The 15,519-nt window shown below is 42.5% G+C and overlaps 1 protein-coding gene across 2 annotated transcripts in view; it reads left to right on the top strand.

Moving 5' to 3' along the window:
* Larp7 (La related protein 7) overlaps nt 1-14,354 on the top strand; it is a 61,993-nt gene extending 47,639 nt beyond the window's left edge. For both annotated transcript variants that reach the window (XM_065451905.2, XM_065451904.1), the window contains 3 exons: nt 3,559-3,709; nt 8,313-8,407; nt 12,233-14,354. In XM_065451905.2, the coding sequence (XP_065307977.1) occupies nt 3,559-3,709; nt 8,313-8,407; nt 12,233-12,298 (312 nt within the window). In that variant the 3' untranslated portion in view covers nt 12,299-14,354. The remainder of the gene's footprint in view (nt 1-3,558; nt 3,710-8,312; nt 8,408-12,232) is intronic.
* The last annotated feature ends 1,165 nt before the right edge of the window (nt 14,355-15,519 follow it).

Raw genomic sequence — 15,519 nt, 5'->3', positions numbered from 1 at the left:
CTGATCGTTATAACCGATCATCGCTACAGTCGAACCCGACTATATCGAACCCGTTTACATCGAATTCTTCTATATATCGAACAATTTCTGGACAAGGTATAGTTACAATGAGTATATATAGCAAAAATTATGTTTACAGCAAACAAAAATAGCAGCAACTCCCGATATATCGAACGTCAAGTGGCGGAAAAATGCCGCCAGAAGTTGGCTTTCCCTTGGGTGATGGGAAAACCCGTTGGCGCAGCTCCATCCAACCGCTCTCCCTACCGTGGCTGCACTGCGTCGAGCAAGCTGTCGACACCTCCCTGCAAAAAATTATTCTGGCCCACCCGCAGCGCTTGGTCAGACAGCCAATCAGAAGTTCTTGTGCCCTCATCGTGCAAGATGGCGAAAGTGTAAGTTGTCTCGCTGCTCTTCTGGTTCATTGTGTGTGCGCCTTGTGGGCCTTCTCCCGCAGTGTTGCCGTGATGAAGCAGCAGAATTCGCCTTTCGTCATGAAGCTTGAAATCATAAATCGGGTCGAACGCGGTGAGAAGTCAGATGTCCCCGCAGCGTGCAAGATTCTGAGGAGCACTCTCGGCACGATCTTGAATAAGGGGGAGATTAGGGCTAAATCGGCCAAACTCGCCACCTGGTGCCCGTGGCGTCCGACGCGTACGCACGGCCGTGTACGAGTGGTTCATCCGAAATTGCTTCAGCCATGCCGGCTTCCGCGTGCTCGGCGATGACTGTAAATTCTGATGAATGCGACGAAGCCGTTGCTGGTGTTGCCGAAGTTTGGAGCGAGCTGTCAGAATTTGCAGAAGCTGTTGACGAATCAACGGTTGACGAGTTCGTGAGTGTAGATGATGGTATTGCAACCACGAGAGAGCCAGAAAACGAAGACTATGTTGCCGACATCGTACCCAGCACAAGTGAAATTGGGCACAATGAGAAAAGCAACGATGGTCCTTTGCCCAAATCCTCCGAAGCGATTGGTGCGCTCGCACTAGTCCAGTGCTTCTGCGTGAATGCGGAAGGTTATGGCCTCAGCTGCTCCGACTCAAATGTGGAGAAATGCTTGAGTCGCAGGCAGCGAAATTGCCCAAGCAGAAGAAAGTGCAGCACTATTTCATGCGAAACTAAGCTAGTTTCATCAATAAAGTACTTTTATTAATGGCATGTGCTTTTATGACATCCAATCACTTAGCAGGCTTATATCGAATTATGCTCTATATGGAACTGATAGGCGTTTTTTTTTTTTTTTTTTTCGAGTTACAATAGCCGGGTTTGACTGTATATGTTGACTGCCATAAAGAGAAAAAAAAAAACTGCCCAACATACCTTCATAGCTCCGAAACCAAATTTGCCACCTACAATAAAAAATTGACGTTGCAGAAAGAAGGCTGTCAAAAATTAAATGTTTATTTATACGTCTAAACCGAGTGTCAAGCGTTAGGTGCGTTGAAATAGTCAGAAATCTGCACTTGCTTTCGCGGAAGTTTCAGGTTCACAACCGTGGTGTGCATTGAATCAGCGGCTGCGCGAACGCTGACGGCTATAATTTAGCATGCATGAAATCAGTGAGCGACTCTATCGACGACAGTACACTTTGCGTGAACATCGGGGTCGGTGTCAAATACGGACCTCTGTCAATGTTGTCGCCATTGCCGCTGCTGTCATCGCCTCCGTCGCATAACGCTGCCGTCTGTAGCGACAACGATCACTACGTCACAGATTCTTCACAAAATGTGGCAGTGCTATCTGCAGTGAGAAAGTCCTCCATCAAAGCACCACCATTTTATTCCCAGTAGCGACGTGCTCCCAGAGTTCGGTAATGTCAGTGGCTGCCACCGTGTTGGTTTCATACATGGGGGTTTCGGCCGGGCGCACTAAGCCTGCCGTTTCCATTCATCTGCATGGTCACTGGTTCTAGCCTTCATGATTGTGGCGCTCGCAGTTTTCAGAATTGTCGATATCATCGACTGCACGAGCTGGTACTTTGAGTCTTGCAAAGTTTGCAGCTTCGTCTCGGGTGACACAGCTTTGCGCTTTGTCGACACACCTACCGCTGCTTCTGCGGCACATTTCCGTGCTTGCTGAGGAAGAGAAGGAGATTAATTGTAGAAAGGGAGCGGATGTGTGGTTCACTTCTCGCTTCTTCTTCTTCTTCTTTGGATGGTTGCCGGCGACGTAGATAGGTGGATGGATGTTATAAACGTCCCTTTTGGAATGGGGCGGTGGGTTGCACCACCAAGCTGTTGTTATTTCATTGCGTAATGTCCTACCTATGTTAAAAAAGAAAAGGAAAAAAAAACACGATGAATTCCCATAACCAAAGTTTCTGAACCCCTATTCTGAACTTTGTTTTTGTATTTGTACGTCTCCGTTGCTTGTCGTTTCCCTACTTTTCTTCCACGAATCTCCCAGTCGCCTCTTGTGGACACAAAGCAGCTGGCACCATCTTGTGGCCGGCTGCACTAACTTGCGATACTCTCCGTGGCTTTCACAATCGGCGTGCTGGCAGGATGCGCTGCACGCTAATGGCGCCAGATTCGAACTCATGTCGGCAAACTTTTTGCCCCATCTCGGTTAAGGGGAACTTAGCAAAGCAAATTTCTCTATTATTCTGCTTAGAAAACGCCACCGAAAAGGCAGAACTTCGACCGTTATATCCGATATGCAGTGAATAGCATATCATTATATATGGGGTTTTTTCTCATTGCCTTATTGCATACGTTCATACTCTGAAGTGAACTCATCGTTATAACCGACGTATCTAAATAAGTGGACTGTACTGTACTGCCCTGCAGATTCAATCTCTTTTTGTGACAGCATCAGCCAAAACTGCTGTTTCAAATGTGTTGGCATTAAATATTTCCAATGGCGTGAAAAGTGATCGCATACCCGCTAGGAGAAGCACACTTGCAGACGCGCGGCGCATTATTCAATATATAGAATGTGACGGTGAATGGGAGTTTGATATACACCCATAGTGCAACGCTATACTTTGCATGCAATATTCAAAGGGATGTAATGACTGTTTGATATAGACAGTAATTCAATATATCCGAGTTTGATATATCCGATATCAACCGTACTTACATTACGTTTTTGTGGCACATCCTTGCACATCCCTCTTCTCCTGACTAGAGTCACTGGAGAATTCCTAGAGTAGTGCAACGGCAGACTTCCACGACGGTGGCCACGCACTTTCCAAGCAACCCCAGTTATGCTGTTGGAAGGAACTTTCTTGTGGAATAAAACGATCTTGTTAATTTCCATAGCATGAGCCCTTTGACACTTTTCAAAGGGAGTACTTAAAAGAGACTTTAAAGACCGTTTTTCACTATTCTATACAACAGTACATGTATCTCTTGTTGTTAGGGCCTTGCATTTGTGCTGCTTTCTTTCATATTGTTTTGCCTTCCATCACAAACATTGTTCTAACAAGATGAAGTCCATGCCTTGATGCCTTCTTTAGAAAACTAATTTACACTTGACAGTTAAGGCTGTGCACTGAGAGAGTTGTCTTGTGTGTAGTGTGTAATGTAATTGGTTATGTGTGTGTGTGTGCAGAACAAGATCCGGCAGCTGGCCAATGTGGCTTACGTGGATGTTATGGAGGGGGACAGCGTCGCGTATGTGCGTTGTGCTGATCCTGATGGAGCCTACCAATTCATTGAGAACCAGAAGGAGTCTTTCTGTGGTGCCCTCTCCCTGCTTGCTGGTGCAGTATTGAGAGTTTTGTACTGCTTTTGACTGTGACGTCTAATAACCACCACTTGCTTGACGTAGTGTAAGACAATGTAGTGGAGTGAAGGCATCGTACCTTTGCTTGGTCTCTCCACCTTGTTTATCCCCCCTTAACAACATTAGTGATAAGTGACATGCTTGCACTACATGTAACTCTGTGGGATTGTTACCCCACACAAGTTAAAATGACATGTTCAGGTGCAGCAATTTCTGGCATGCCTTTGCAAGGCTAGATCTGCCTTTAGCTAGCACCATCCTTCCCCTCTTCTTTCTGCATTTTCTATTTTTGCTTTCTTTATATGGGTGTACATGTTCCCAGTTGTCGATGAACTGCTGTGGATGAAACCTGCGATTCCCTGGTGATTTTCATTGCAGGTGTTACTCACGAGTGCGTACAGCCAATGCTAACAATTTAAGTGGTTTTACAAACCACCAGTTACCATCACACATAGATGCTTTTGTTACATAAAAAGTGTATTTTAGCTACAACTGCAATAAAGGATTTGGGATAAGTAGTAATGCTTGCTTGGCAAAATTTAATGCAGTTGTGGACACCACAACTTGTGCAATAATTGCAAATGCACACTTTATATACCAACTTATTTTTTGATCAGTTACTTTAGTGCCCTTGTGGCATTTAAGCAGTTGAAGGCAGTCAGTGCTTAAGGTATGACTGCTTGGCAGGAATTGTGACAGTAGCAGCAACTTCGAGACCTCTGCCCCCAAAAATAATAACTGTAATTGGTGCCTCACATAGCTCAAGGAAGATGTCATAGGAAAACTATAAATAGGATGCCCATCCATTTTGCTGCAAGTTTGGTGTCTGTTATCTCTAGACTGGTGCTAGTCTCATGGTTCCTACTAAGCGGACATGCCTCGAGCGCTGACCAGCTCCACTTTTGCAATTGCAACATATGCACTTGTCAATACTGAAGATGTTAACTAGTGAAATTTAGTTAATTGTATAACTTACCAATTATCACACAATTTCTGATGTATTCCAGTACTATAAATTTAGGACATTGAAAATGATCATTGTCTTAAGTCCCCTGTGTTTAGGTATAATTACTGGAGACAAGTAATTGCTGGAACAGCCAGTACAGACTTGGAGGAGGCGCCCACAGTGCGTACAGTCAAACCCACTTATAACATTACTGGTTTTAACAATATATCAGAATATAGTAAAATGTTTATTTCACCATAGAACACACACAGAAGTTCTTGGTGCCGCAGCTGGTCGTTGTTACATCAGAGTATTGTTGAAACTAAGGGTGTGCGAACAGTGAATTTTGAGACCGAATAAAACACGAATCAAATAGTGCCAGAAGCAAAGCGAATCGAATCAAATAATTTTCAAATAATGAATAACCGTTGTCAGAATCAATATAAAACAATGTTCACATCCTGGTATTCTTAAAGTTAGCCAGTTTCTGTCATTACATTGTACGTTATGAAGCATTATTCATTAAAAAAGCACAAATGGAACATTAGGAGCAAACAAGTAGTTTCTTCAAATGTACTGGGCTCTTCAGAGAATTCGAATGATCTCTGTATAGCCTGTAAAGTATAGCTACCTAAGCAACGCAGCCTGCTCCGCTACGCAAGTTCTCACATTTTATGTCTATACTGTGCCCGTGAGAGTGAAAACTTGTCATATTTTTTATCCAATTTTATGTTTATTTGGGTGCAGTTGACGTTCAGTAGCTTGGCGAGGGAACAAGAATTCAGGACCGCCAATCGGCCTCTAGAGTCTGTACAGGAGTATGTTTATCTAGGTCAATTGCTCACAGGGGACCCTGATCATGAGACGGAAAAACAGATAAATGAAAATGGGTCGGAGAGCATACAGCAAGCATTACAAAATCCTAACTGGGAGCTTCCCGCTGTCTTTGAAAAGAAAAGTGTACAATCATTGCATTCTACTGATGCTAACAGAGAAGCTTGAAAACAAGTTAAGGACCGCGCAACAAGTGGAAGAACGAAAAATGTTTGCTATAGCGTTAAGAGACAGGAAGAGAGCGGTGAGGATCAGAGAGCAAATGGGCATAGCCGATATTCTAGTTGACATCAAGAGAAAGAAATGGAGATGGGCAGGCCATGTATTGCGTCGGGTAGATAACCGGCGAACCATTTCTATGATGGGTGCCTAGGGAAGGGAAGTGCAGTTCAGAACAGCAGAAAATTAGGTGGGATGATGAAATCGGGAAATTTGCAGGCGAAAGTTGTAATCAGCTAGCGCAAGATAGGGAAAATGGAGACTGCAGGGAGAGGCCTTCATCCTGCAATGGACATAAAAATAGGCTGATCATGATATTAATAACGACATTCTGAAATATTCTAGAAGTATTAGAAAAATATTCACATTTACAAATAGTGACTATTCGATTCGAAAGTTTCGAATATTAGCACACACCTAGTTAAATCCGGTTACCAGTTGTGAGTTCTAATGTACAGTTATACCTTGATATAATGAAGTCAGTAAAATTGGCAATTTGTTTTGTTATGTTGAATTTTGACCTTAAATTTACTGCAAATAAGTGGTCGCTGATGGATTTTCCTTACCCTGAAAAGGCCGCAACATTTTCAGAATTATCGGGCAACCGGAAAACACAAATTTAAATGAGAAAAACAAAAACAATTTCTTTCATTTGAGAGTTGACGACAAAATATACAGTTTCATGCCGTGTTGTTGACGATATCTTCACATAGGTGGTACGAAGCAAAGCCAGCCATGCTTGTGTGTCCACTGTGCCCCCACGGCTGATAGTGTCACCTGCAGTGGGATGACACTGATTTAATGTGGGAAGACAGTGCACATGATTTAACGCCATCTCGGCACGCCCACTCTTTGCACACATGACAGAATACCTCTAAAACAGTGCTTGGGTTGTGTATGCGCCCAGCAGCACTGACAGCCATGTGCAGTAAGGTGCACTAAAAAAGGGAATGTGCACCAACGTGCCCCGAACTTCCTCTCCCTCTTTCTTCTTGCTCGCACGGAAGATGGCGCTCATCAAGCCACCATCCTTCTCGACTCACGCTCGCAAGCTTTCTCTTGAGCCCAGAGCATACAGCGTACAGGGCGCGATGGGATCTTATTGCAGTTGGTTTTTATGCAGAACATGGCACTGCTGGTCGCTCTTGGTCATGCATCGCGCAATTTGAGAGGTGCGTTCACAAGCAGCTGCATGTAATTCAACCGTTTGACCATCTGCACCCGCAGCAGTTGCTATTTATTATCTCGGTATTCCTTCATGGCGGCAGTGAAATTTTGTTATATTGAAATCATGTATAAGCACACTTCGTTATATTGAGGTTCTAGGACAAGAAGTTGTAAAAAGTGAAATGCTTCATTATATCGAGAGTTTTGTTATATTGAATTTTATTATATTGAGGTTTAACTGTATATCTTTCTGTTTAATTAAAATGTTTTGATCTATGTCCTCCCTTTGTTTGTTTTGTGCGACCCAATTATAACAATTATCAGTTATAGCAATGGTATTTTCTTGGCACTTGTATGTTGTTATTAGTTGGTTTGACTGTATGATAAGTAGTGCATGGTAGTTTTTGAAATCGCATCAGTGTTTTTGCTGTTGACAGACTACAAAAAAAGGTGAAAAGGTTGTGGCAGTGGATGGTGTTGCAATGGAGATGACGGGTGTGGCCTTGTGGCCATCGCCTCTCATTTTTGCTTGTAGCCTGTTCATGTGTTCAGTCTGCATGCAACTGCAACATAGCTCATTCATTGGTAGCATGTTTAAGGGCACTAATGTATCTTCACAAAAGTGCCTAGTCACATGGTACATTTTCAAATCTCTTGCACTTTCTTTGCAGCCTGGAAAAACTAAAACCAGAGCAGCTATCTTCATGAAAAGAGACTATTTGGATATTTATCAATAGGCTGTAGAACTCCCTCATTGAACATTTTGCATTTAAAGCAATGCTTTAAAAATTGGCTATTTAATTATCTGTAATTAATGACCTGAGCTCTTAGAAATGCTTTGAGTTGCTCGAGGCAACAGTGAGCAATGCTAACTTGGTTGTATTCTCGTAGCACACACGTGGGTTTTGTAAGACTTGGCGCAATTTAGCTATGCTACTCACTTATAACCAATTTAGTCAAAGTGAAATTTCATTGCATTTGGCTTTTAAAGATATAACAAAGACAACGAATCAACTCCCATTGAAAATTTTCTTGCTGTCTGACAGATGTTAAGCATTTCCTCATGCATGGTACCATTGGCACGTCATCATCCCGAATTCCCTGCAGGACTGTCACGCTTTCCATAAATATAATTTAGCATAAAGAATGCTTAATGCCACATCATTATTTAGCACAACTTTGTATTTGTCGCATTTTATGTCTGCTGCATTGCAGTAGCTTTAGTTTCTTCCCTGAACAAATCCTCCTGGGGCCACAGGATGTTGGTCTTAATTTCTACAGTGGGTTGGTTACTGTGGGTGTCTGATCTGTAAACATGTTGCTTGAATACTGGTAGTGGAAACAAATATTTAGTGGGGTCACAGATGACATTTCTTTTAGGCAAGGATGTAATGATAGCTTGATTTGCTTACAGGGGATGAGGAGAAGTCTTACTGGGAAAAGATAAACCTGGACCGGGAGACACGCCGCAACCAGAAGACCAGACAGAAGAAACGAGGTGTTGAGAAGGTGAGCTTGTGAATGTATCAACTACAAGTGAGAGTCAGACACTCGAGATGTGTAACGCACTCTCTCCAAGCCTGATGGCCTGATAGGGACAAAACAGTTTTCAGTGATACAATATGGAAGAGGTAATTTGAGAAATCTAAAGAGGAACAGAAGTGGTTTAAACATTGTATGTTGTGCCTTTATATAATATGCGAGCTTATTACAAGTCTGTCAGAGCTGATTGTCGTAGGATGCATACTTTAAATGTTCCGGACATGGTGTGATGTCATAAGCCAAGATGAGCAACAGCATAGCATTGTGCACATCGGGCAGTGAATGAGGTGCACAACATTGTTCCTTGTGTAAAAAGGTGCGGTGTTACTAACATACAGTATTGAACAAAAAGATATGATATTTTGTATTTGAGTCCTGTGTGCTCAACTGTTCAGAATGTTGGAGTTGCGTTATGCCAGACCGCTAGCCTAGGGCAATAGCCTCTTGAACACACCCTGCAATCATCCTTTATTCATACCGCATAGCCTGCCCATTTTGTGCATAATTTGCATATATGCTAAGAATGTATCACCAGGAAACCGTAATATCAACCAGTAGTGAAAATGTGTGCACACGCTGGTGAGATAAATTTTAATGATGGGTGGGGAGGTTAGCTGAGCAAAAGGTTTGGCATGCTACTGTATTCAGGTTTGTAATATAACGATAGATCAAAGGACAGGAGAAAAGAAAGAACGCAGGCCCATCTACTCACACAAAAACCTGGAAATGGGCGGCATGCCATGGGTGAGCACCATGAAATTTACAAAGTGGAAAGTTGAGGTTTATGGAACTGTCAGTAACCAAAATTTTATGCATCTCTATCCTTTTGGCTCCATCACAGGGATGGATATCCATTGTCGTTCCCATCAATTCTTATTGGCACTTTCATTTCCCATGTAGCAGCGCACTGCTGATTCGACACTCAGTGAGGCAAAGTACACTCTCCTAAAGTTGCACGAAATTTGCCCCTGTGACAGCGGTATAAGTTGATAGATCAAGTTTTAGCTGTGTATTCTTGTACATACAGTAAAACCCGTTAACTTGAAAGGTAAAAATTATCATCCACCTGAATTGGAGCACAAAACTACAAAGGAAATCCATATGGGTTTCTCAGAAAGAAACCCGCGCTGTTGAAGAAAAATTCATCCTGGTCCGGAATTCGAACCCGGGACCAATGCCTTTCTGGGGCAGTCGCTTTACCATCTAAGCTAACTAGGAGGCTAGCAGATTGCAGAGCGAAGGCAAATTAATTAATTGGCAACTCGAAGCATTGGGACATTGAATATGGTAAATCAGTTCTGTAGAAGCCCTCAAGGTTCCAGAGAGTACAGTCAGCCATTAAAGTTTACGGACCACGCGATCTGAGAAAAAACAATATCCGCACCAATCTCACAGTGCAACCTGGGGCGCAATCGGAGATTTTTGTTCGATATGCATTCTGTTCGGTTGCTGCAATGTCACAAAGTGACAGTATGCAAAATTTCTGAGAACAGGGCGGAGAGAGCAGCCAATCGGCAAGCGGTGAACTCCCCGGAAGTTTACTTCCCTCGTTTGTCGTCTGCTTGCAGACAGTATATATACTACAAAACGAAATGTTTCTCGTCATTCAATGAATGAAATCTTTACCTAAATTTTGCCTTCTCAAGCTTAAACACGTTTTCAAATAGTAGTAAGTGTGAATACTACAATTTATAACTATTAGTTTCTCTGCGTTGTCCCTAGGTGGTGTCGCGCACAGCGAGAACAAAGAAAGAAAAAAGAAACGATGGGAGCAGCGGCGCACTTTTCAAGAGGCAGCAACAACATTCCAGTAGCTCGCTGGCACTGATGATGGGGTTGACTTCGCCATGCAACCAACGAACTATTTGTTTCGAGAAACAAAAGCGACGCCAGAGTTCGTTTTCTGCCATTTCTTCAAATGCGTTTCGCAATGCCACCTGCTCTCCTTCCTTCTCGAGCAACGCCAGCGCAAACACCAAAGTTCCCAACACAAGCACCATTTTTCTCGAATTAAACTATGGATTGGATCAAAACGTGCTAATCAGCTGCCGAAGCCACCCTTTGGATCCAATCCAATCCACCAGACGCGCCCCGGTCTCATAACGAGCGATGATCGCTCCAAACTTGCCAACTCCCGCCGGGTTCGGCACCTAGCAGACGAAATGCTCCGTGGGAGGATGATTGACAGGAGCGTGTCGTCATTTTGACATCACCAAAAACGTGGCCGCGCCCCGCAGCTGGCGATGCCGGCGCAGAGTAGGCCAATCGCGCACGCCGGTAACCGAACGAACGCGCCGAACAACCATCTCCGATCGCACCCTTGATATTCGCATTTACAGCCTCCACTAGTACATGCCAACAACATTGTGATGTACAGTTATACTGGCTGCTGTTAAAGGTTGCTTGGAAATTCAACATTTTCTGAGGTACCATGGCCCATAAACTTTTTTGGTTCACTGTACATGAAAGGGAAGAATTATCATCCACCTGAATTGTAGCACCGATTTGAAAAATTATTGTGGTAGAACACTTCCTAGCGGGCACGTAACAACTTCCAGTGTAAACCATAATTTGCCATGGGGCCTGGGTGAGGGGCCCTTTAATGGGCACTTACAGTAGGTATCGGCGCTGGTCACCCACACGGCCAAACACTGCTTCTGTGGCTCTCAGTATAGCCAGTGTGTGCAGTCTCAGGCCGTACTGCTGATGGTGACTGCTGATATGTGAACATACTGGCATGCTTCTCATGAAGAGTTGCCGTCTGCCATCATGCCTGCTAACTAGGTTTCTAGGCCTAACGAGTGTTATTTCTCTGTGAGTTGGAGGCCGAAAGTTATGGTTTGATACCAAGCTGTCGATCATTTCACAGGGCTGAATGGCATTCGGAACACCATGAAATTAACTAGCCAACAAAAGCCAAAGTTACAGGTGTCAAAGTGAGTGGTGTGATGTTTGTTCACAGTCACCACAAATGTTTGCCTGCACATTGCATGCATGGATCATATCGAAAAATTTGAGTAAGACACCATGCAGTGTCCAAAATTCCTGCACATTGCATGTATGAATCATATCGAGAAATTTGAGTAAGACACCATGCAGTGTCTGAAATTTCGGTTACTGTTCAGTCTACTTTGTAGTAAGCGGCAGTGCCATGGCTAAGTCTTAAAATATAGAGCAGGTCTGAAAAATTGGCATCCAGAAAATTGTAGCTATATTCCTAACTCTTGTCAAAAGTAGATGCCAAGGTTGGGAAGGGGCAGAAATTGTGGTATCTTAATCCTCACCACAAGCTCATAGATCAGTGCCTGAAGCTGTGATTCCCACAACACTTGCAGGTTCCCACACCCCGGGAGAGAATCTGTATTCACTTCATTTCATTTTTTTTACTTTACTTTCAGTGCCATTCAGGCATTACAGAAAGGAGTGGATGACTATGAAAAAATAAACAAATAGCGAAAATAATAACAGCAAGTTGTTTAGTGTAGGTGATAATAAAGTGCAAACTTGAACATTGCGAGATCTTGTATGAAGACGATGGAGGCAGGAAGGTGATTCCAGTCTCTGCTATTACTGGGAATAAGCGATTCAGAATACTGGTTAGTTCTTGATGCTGGAACACCAACATTTTGTCTATGGTCAGTGCACTAATGGTGATGATTTTTTCAGTAGGAAAAGGGTTTGATTACTGTGTGGCCACCCACTTTCCTTATTGCCTGTGAGGCATGCAAGGGCTTTATGGCTGAAATAAAAGGGGTTTGAACTGAAGCCTTTTCCTGGGTTTCTTCATTGCAGGTCATGGCAAAGGCCCAAAAGATGATGGAGAAGAAAAATCTACACATCCGTTTTGATGACCTCTGAAGCCAAGACTTCGAAATCAAATATTTGTGCAACATCCAGATCAGCACAAGGAAATAGTTGATAAACCTTATGTTGAATTCCAAAAATTAAAATGTGGATGAAAGTAAAACGTAGTAGCTGATAGCTAGCACAGCTTTTCTTTACATCATCAAAAAATGCAGTTTGGTGAAGATATGAGCTATGACATAATTCTTATGTATACACTTGCACATGCTTAAGTTCTCAGCCCATTGCTTTCGCGTTGCTCTCTCTATTCTGCAAGGGTACTAGGTGGCCTGTGAAAAGACATAACCAGGAGTACTTCCAGGTTTAATTACACAGCATGAAACCTGAAGTTAATTGAGCAACTAGAAGTGCAGCTGAACCTCAATATATAACAAACTTTGATATGGGAAGTCTTGCGATGTAAAAGTATTTTGTCATTTCTCTTATAAGCAGTTTTCCTAGGTAGTTTAGAAAAACATGTTTTTCTGGCAGCTCTCGAACTCATGGGCAGAAATTCTGGAGCTGCACCAGTGTTTGTACAATTATTGCACTATCAATGCACAAGTCTCTTGCCTGCTTTTGCACATACACGCATTCATCCATGACGACTGTTCTAAAAACTCATGGAGTCAACTAAATGAAATTTTCATTGTCAAAAATTTTCGCTGCCAGCACAACTTTTTATATTAATATTTGACTTTCGTAGTTTGATTAGCACCAGGTCAGAACTACTTTTTCTGTTTTTCCTCATATAGCTTCTAACCTGTACTCCATTTCGTACTTTGCGTGCAACGCTGTGGAAGCTACAGAAGTTTGGTCGTCAAATAGTGCCTCTCCACTCCTTTCATGTCGAGTGGTTGAGAGATTCAGCTCTGAATCAAAAAGGCCTGCATTCAACCCCTAGCCTGAACAATTTCTCTCTCTCTCACTCTTTTTAAATATACGGACACTTGAAAATTTGCCTCGTGTAAATTTCCTTCAAATTCTTTTGAACATCGTATCAATTTTGTGAGATTAGACGCAAAAGCAGATGCAGCTATCTGCCTGCCAATCTGCTATTCATGCCCTCAGCATTCGCATGAGGCTACCAAGACTGGCTGCAAAAGAAAAACCCAAAAGGGAAAGCAACAAAAACCTAATTGATCTAAAGCAATGCATTAGAATCAGAATCAGTTTCATTTTCCTCAAGGAAAAATGGACCCCAGACAAAAAGCTGCTCATTGAGCAGCTTGACGAGGCCTGGGGCCCTACAGGCAGTGGCAACAGCGGCAAAACAGCAGTGTATGTCGTACACCCGTACAAGAAGAAAAAAAGCAACACAAGAAGCAAACAAAATAAAAAGAAAGAAACTGTTCGCACCAAGCTGTGAAAGACGAGAAAAAAATACATATTGCATATGCGTACACCAATGCAAAACTATATTGTACACTGACATGTTATATTCACACATACACACGCAAACACCCGTAGAAGTGGTGCGCATACGCCCCTATATATACATATATGTGCACCTACATATACATTCACATATACACACGCACATGGCATATATACACTCACAATTCAAGTGCACACATGTATAACTTCAAGTTAAAATTTTTATGAAGAATGAACTGTTACAAAAACGGAGAGCGAGAGAGAGAAAAAAAAAGTGAATTTATACAATGCCTGCAAAATCATTCCAAACTAATCCACACAAAAGAACGCACAACGCCAAATGTAAACTACATGATATAAATCTGTTACTGCTGATTAAGCAATTTTGTTTAAAAAGTATTCAATTAAAGCACGTTTATTGCGGGGCCATCAATTAAGGTCGTATTATTGTTCAGGGTGTAAGGTATTATATACTGTAACATTCGTTGACCGTAATTAGTTCGAGTTTTGGGAAGACACCACTTTTCTAATTGTCGAGTGTTGGCTGCCGGTACGCGTTCCTTGAGCGCTGATATTCTGATAAGGAAGTTAGTATGAAACATGTTTTTAGTGGTGAATAAAGAAACAATAATGTGTGGCAGCATCACATTGATGAGCAGAATTTTTAACCGAATAAAAAGCGGTTTGGAGTGTGCGCAATACTCTTCGTCTGCAATGACACAAATCGCTTTCTTTTGCAGGCTCACAATTCTATACATGTTAGTAAGTGATGCCGTGCCCCAAACAAGATGGCAATATGCAATGTGTGATTGAAATAATGAAACATATATCTGTTTTTTAATGTGATCTGGAAGAATGCCACGACACCGGGAAAGTGCTCCAACAGCTTTTGATAAACTTAAAGATACGTAATTAGTGTGCTCAGTCCATCGAAGGTGCTCATCAAATACAACATCTAGTGTTTTATGGTGGCCAACGACCTCAGTAATATTATTGCCTAGGTTAATGGTTAAGTTAGTCCCTACGTGACGATTTTATAGCACGGAAAATAACAGCTTTTGACTTAGTTGTATTTATTTTGAGATTGTTTAATTTACATGAATTTGAAAGGCTGTTTAGGGTATTGTTCGCTTTCGAAATTATTTCTGTAGCCGAAAGACCAGAGATAAATAGGGAAGCGTCATCGGCATAAATTACAAAATCGGCTTCTGTCGAAATTGTTATCACATCGTTTCTATAGACATTAAAGAGAAAAGGTCCTAATATGCTGCCCTGAGGGACGCCGCATTTCAGATAACGTTTGGATGAACAAAAACAGTCTATGTTCACTATTTGTTCACAGTCTTTAAGATATGAACTAAATATTTGAAGTGTCCTTCCCCTAACGCCGTACTTGTTTAACTTATCTAAGAGAATATTATAGTCTAGACAATCGAAGGCCTTACTGAAATCCACAAAGATTTCTAGTGTCATATACCACAGTTTGTTTCTAAGGGTTAAAGCAGTTTTCATTCAATACTGACAGGGGCATAGCCAGAGGTGGGGGGTAAGGCTTCAGCAACCCCCCCCCTTCCCCGAAATTTTTTCGTGCTGTCATGTGCCATCGACCAAAACAACTCCTGGCGACAAATCATGCTGGATTTTGTCTAGAATGTCCTTTTCATGCTCGAAAAGACATTTCAGCGCGAACATTGCGAAATCGTGCTGGATTTCTCGGCAACACCCATGCACCGGGAGCCATATATCATAACGCAAGGAGCCTCATCCGAGCAGTTTCAAGGGTGTTTTGATGGCGAGTGGGCTCGTCGTGGCATCTCGCGGAGGCCGCGGAATCTACGTAGCGCATGAATTTCAATTCT

This window comes from Dermacentor albipictus, chromosome 1, assembly GCF_038994185.2.
Source record: "Dermacentor albipictus isolate Rhodes 1998 colony chromosome 1, USDA_Dalb.pri_finalv2, whole genome shotgun sequence".
Classification (NCBI taxonomy): Eukaryota; Metazoa; Arthropoda; class Arachnida; order Ixodida; family Ixodidae; genus Dermacentor; species Dermacentor albipictus.
This window is presented reverse-complemented; position numbering and strand designations above follow the sequence as displayed.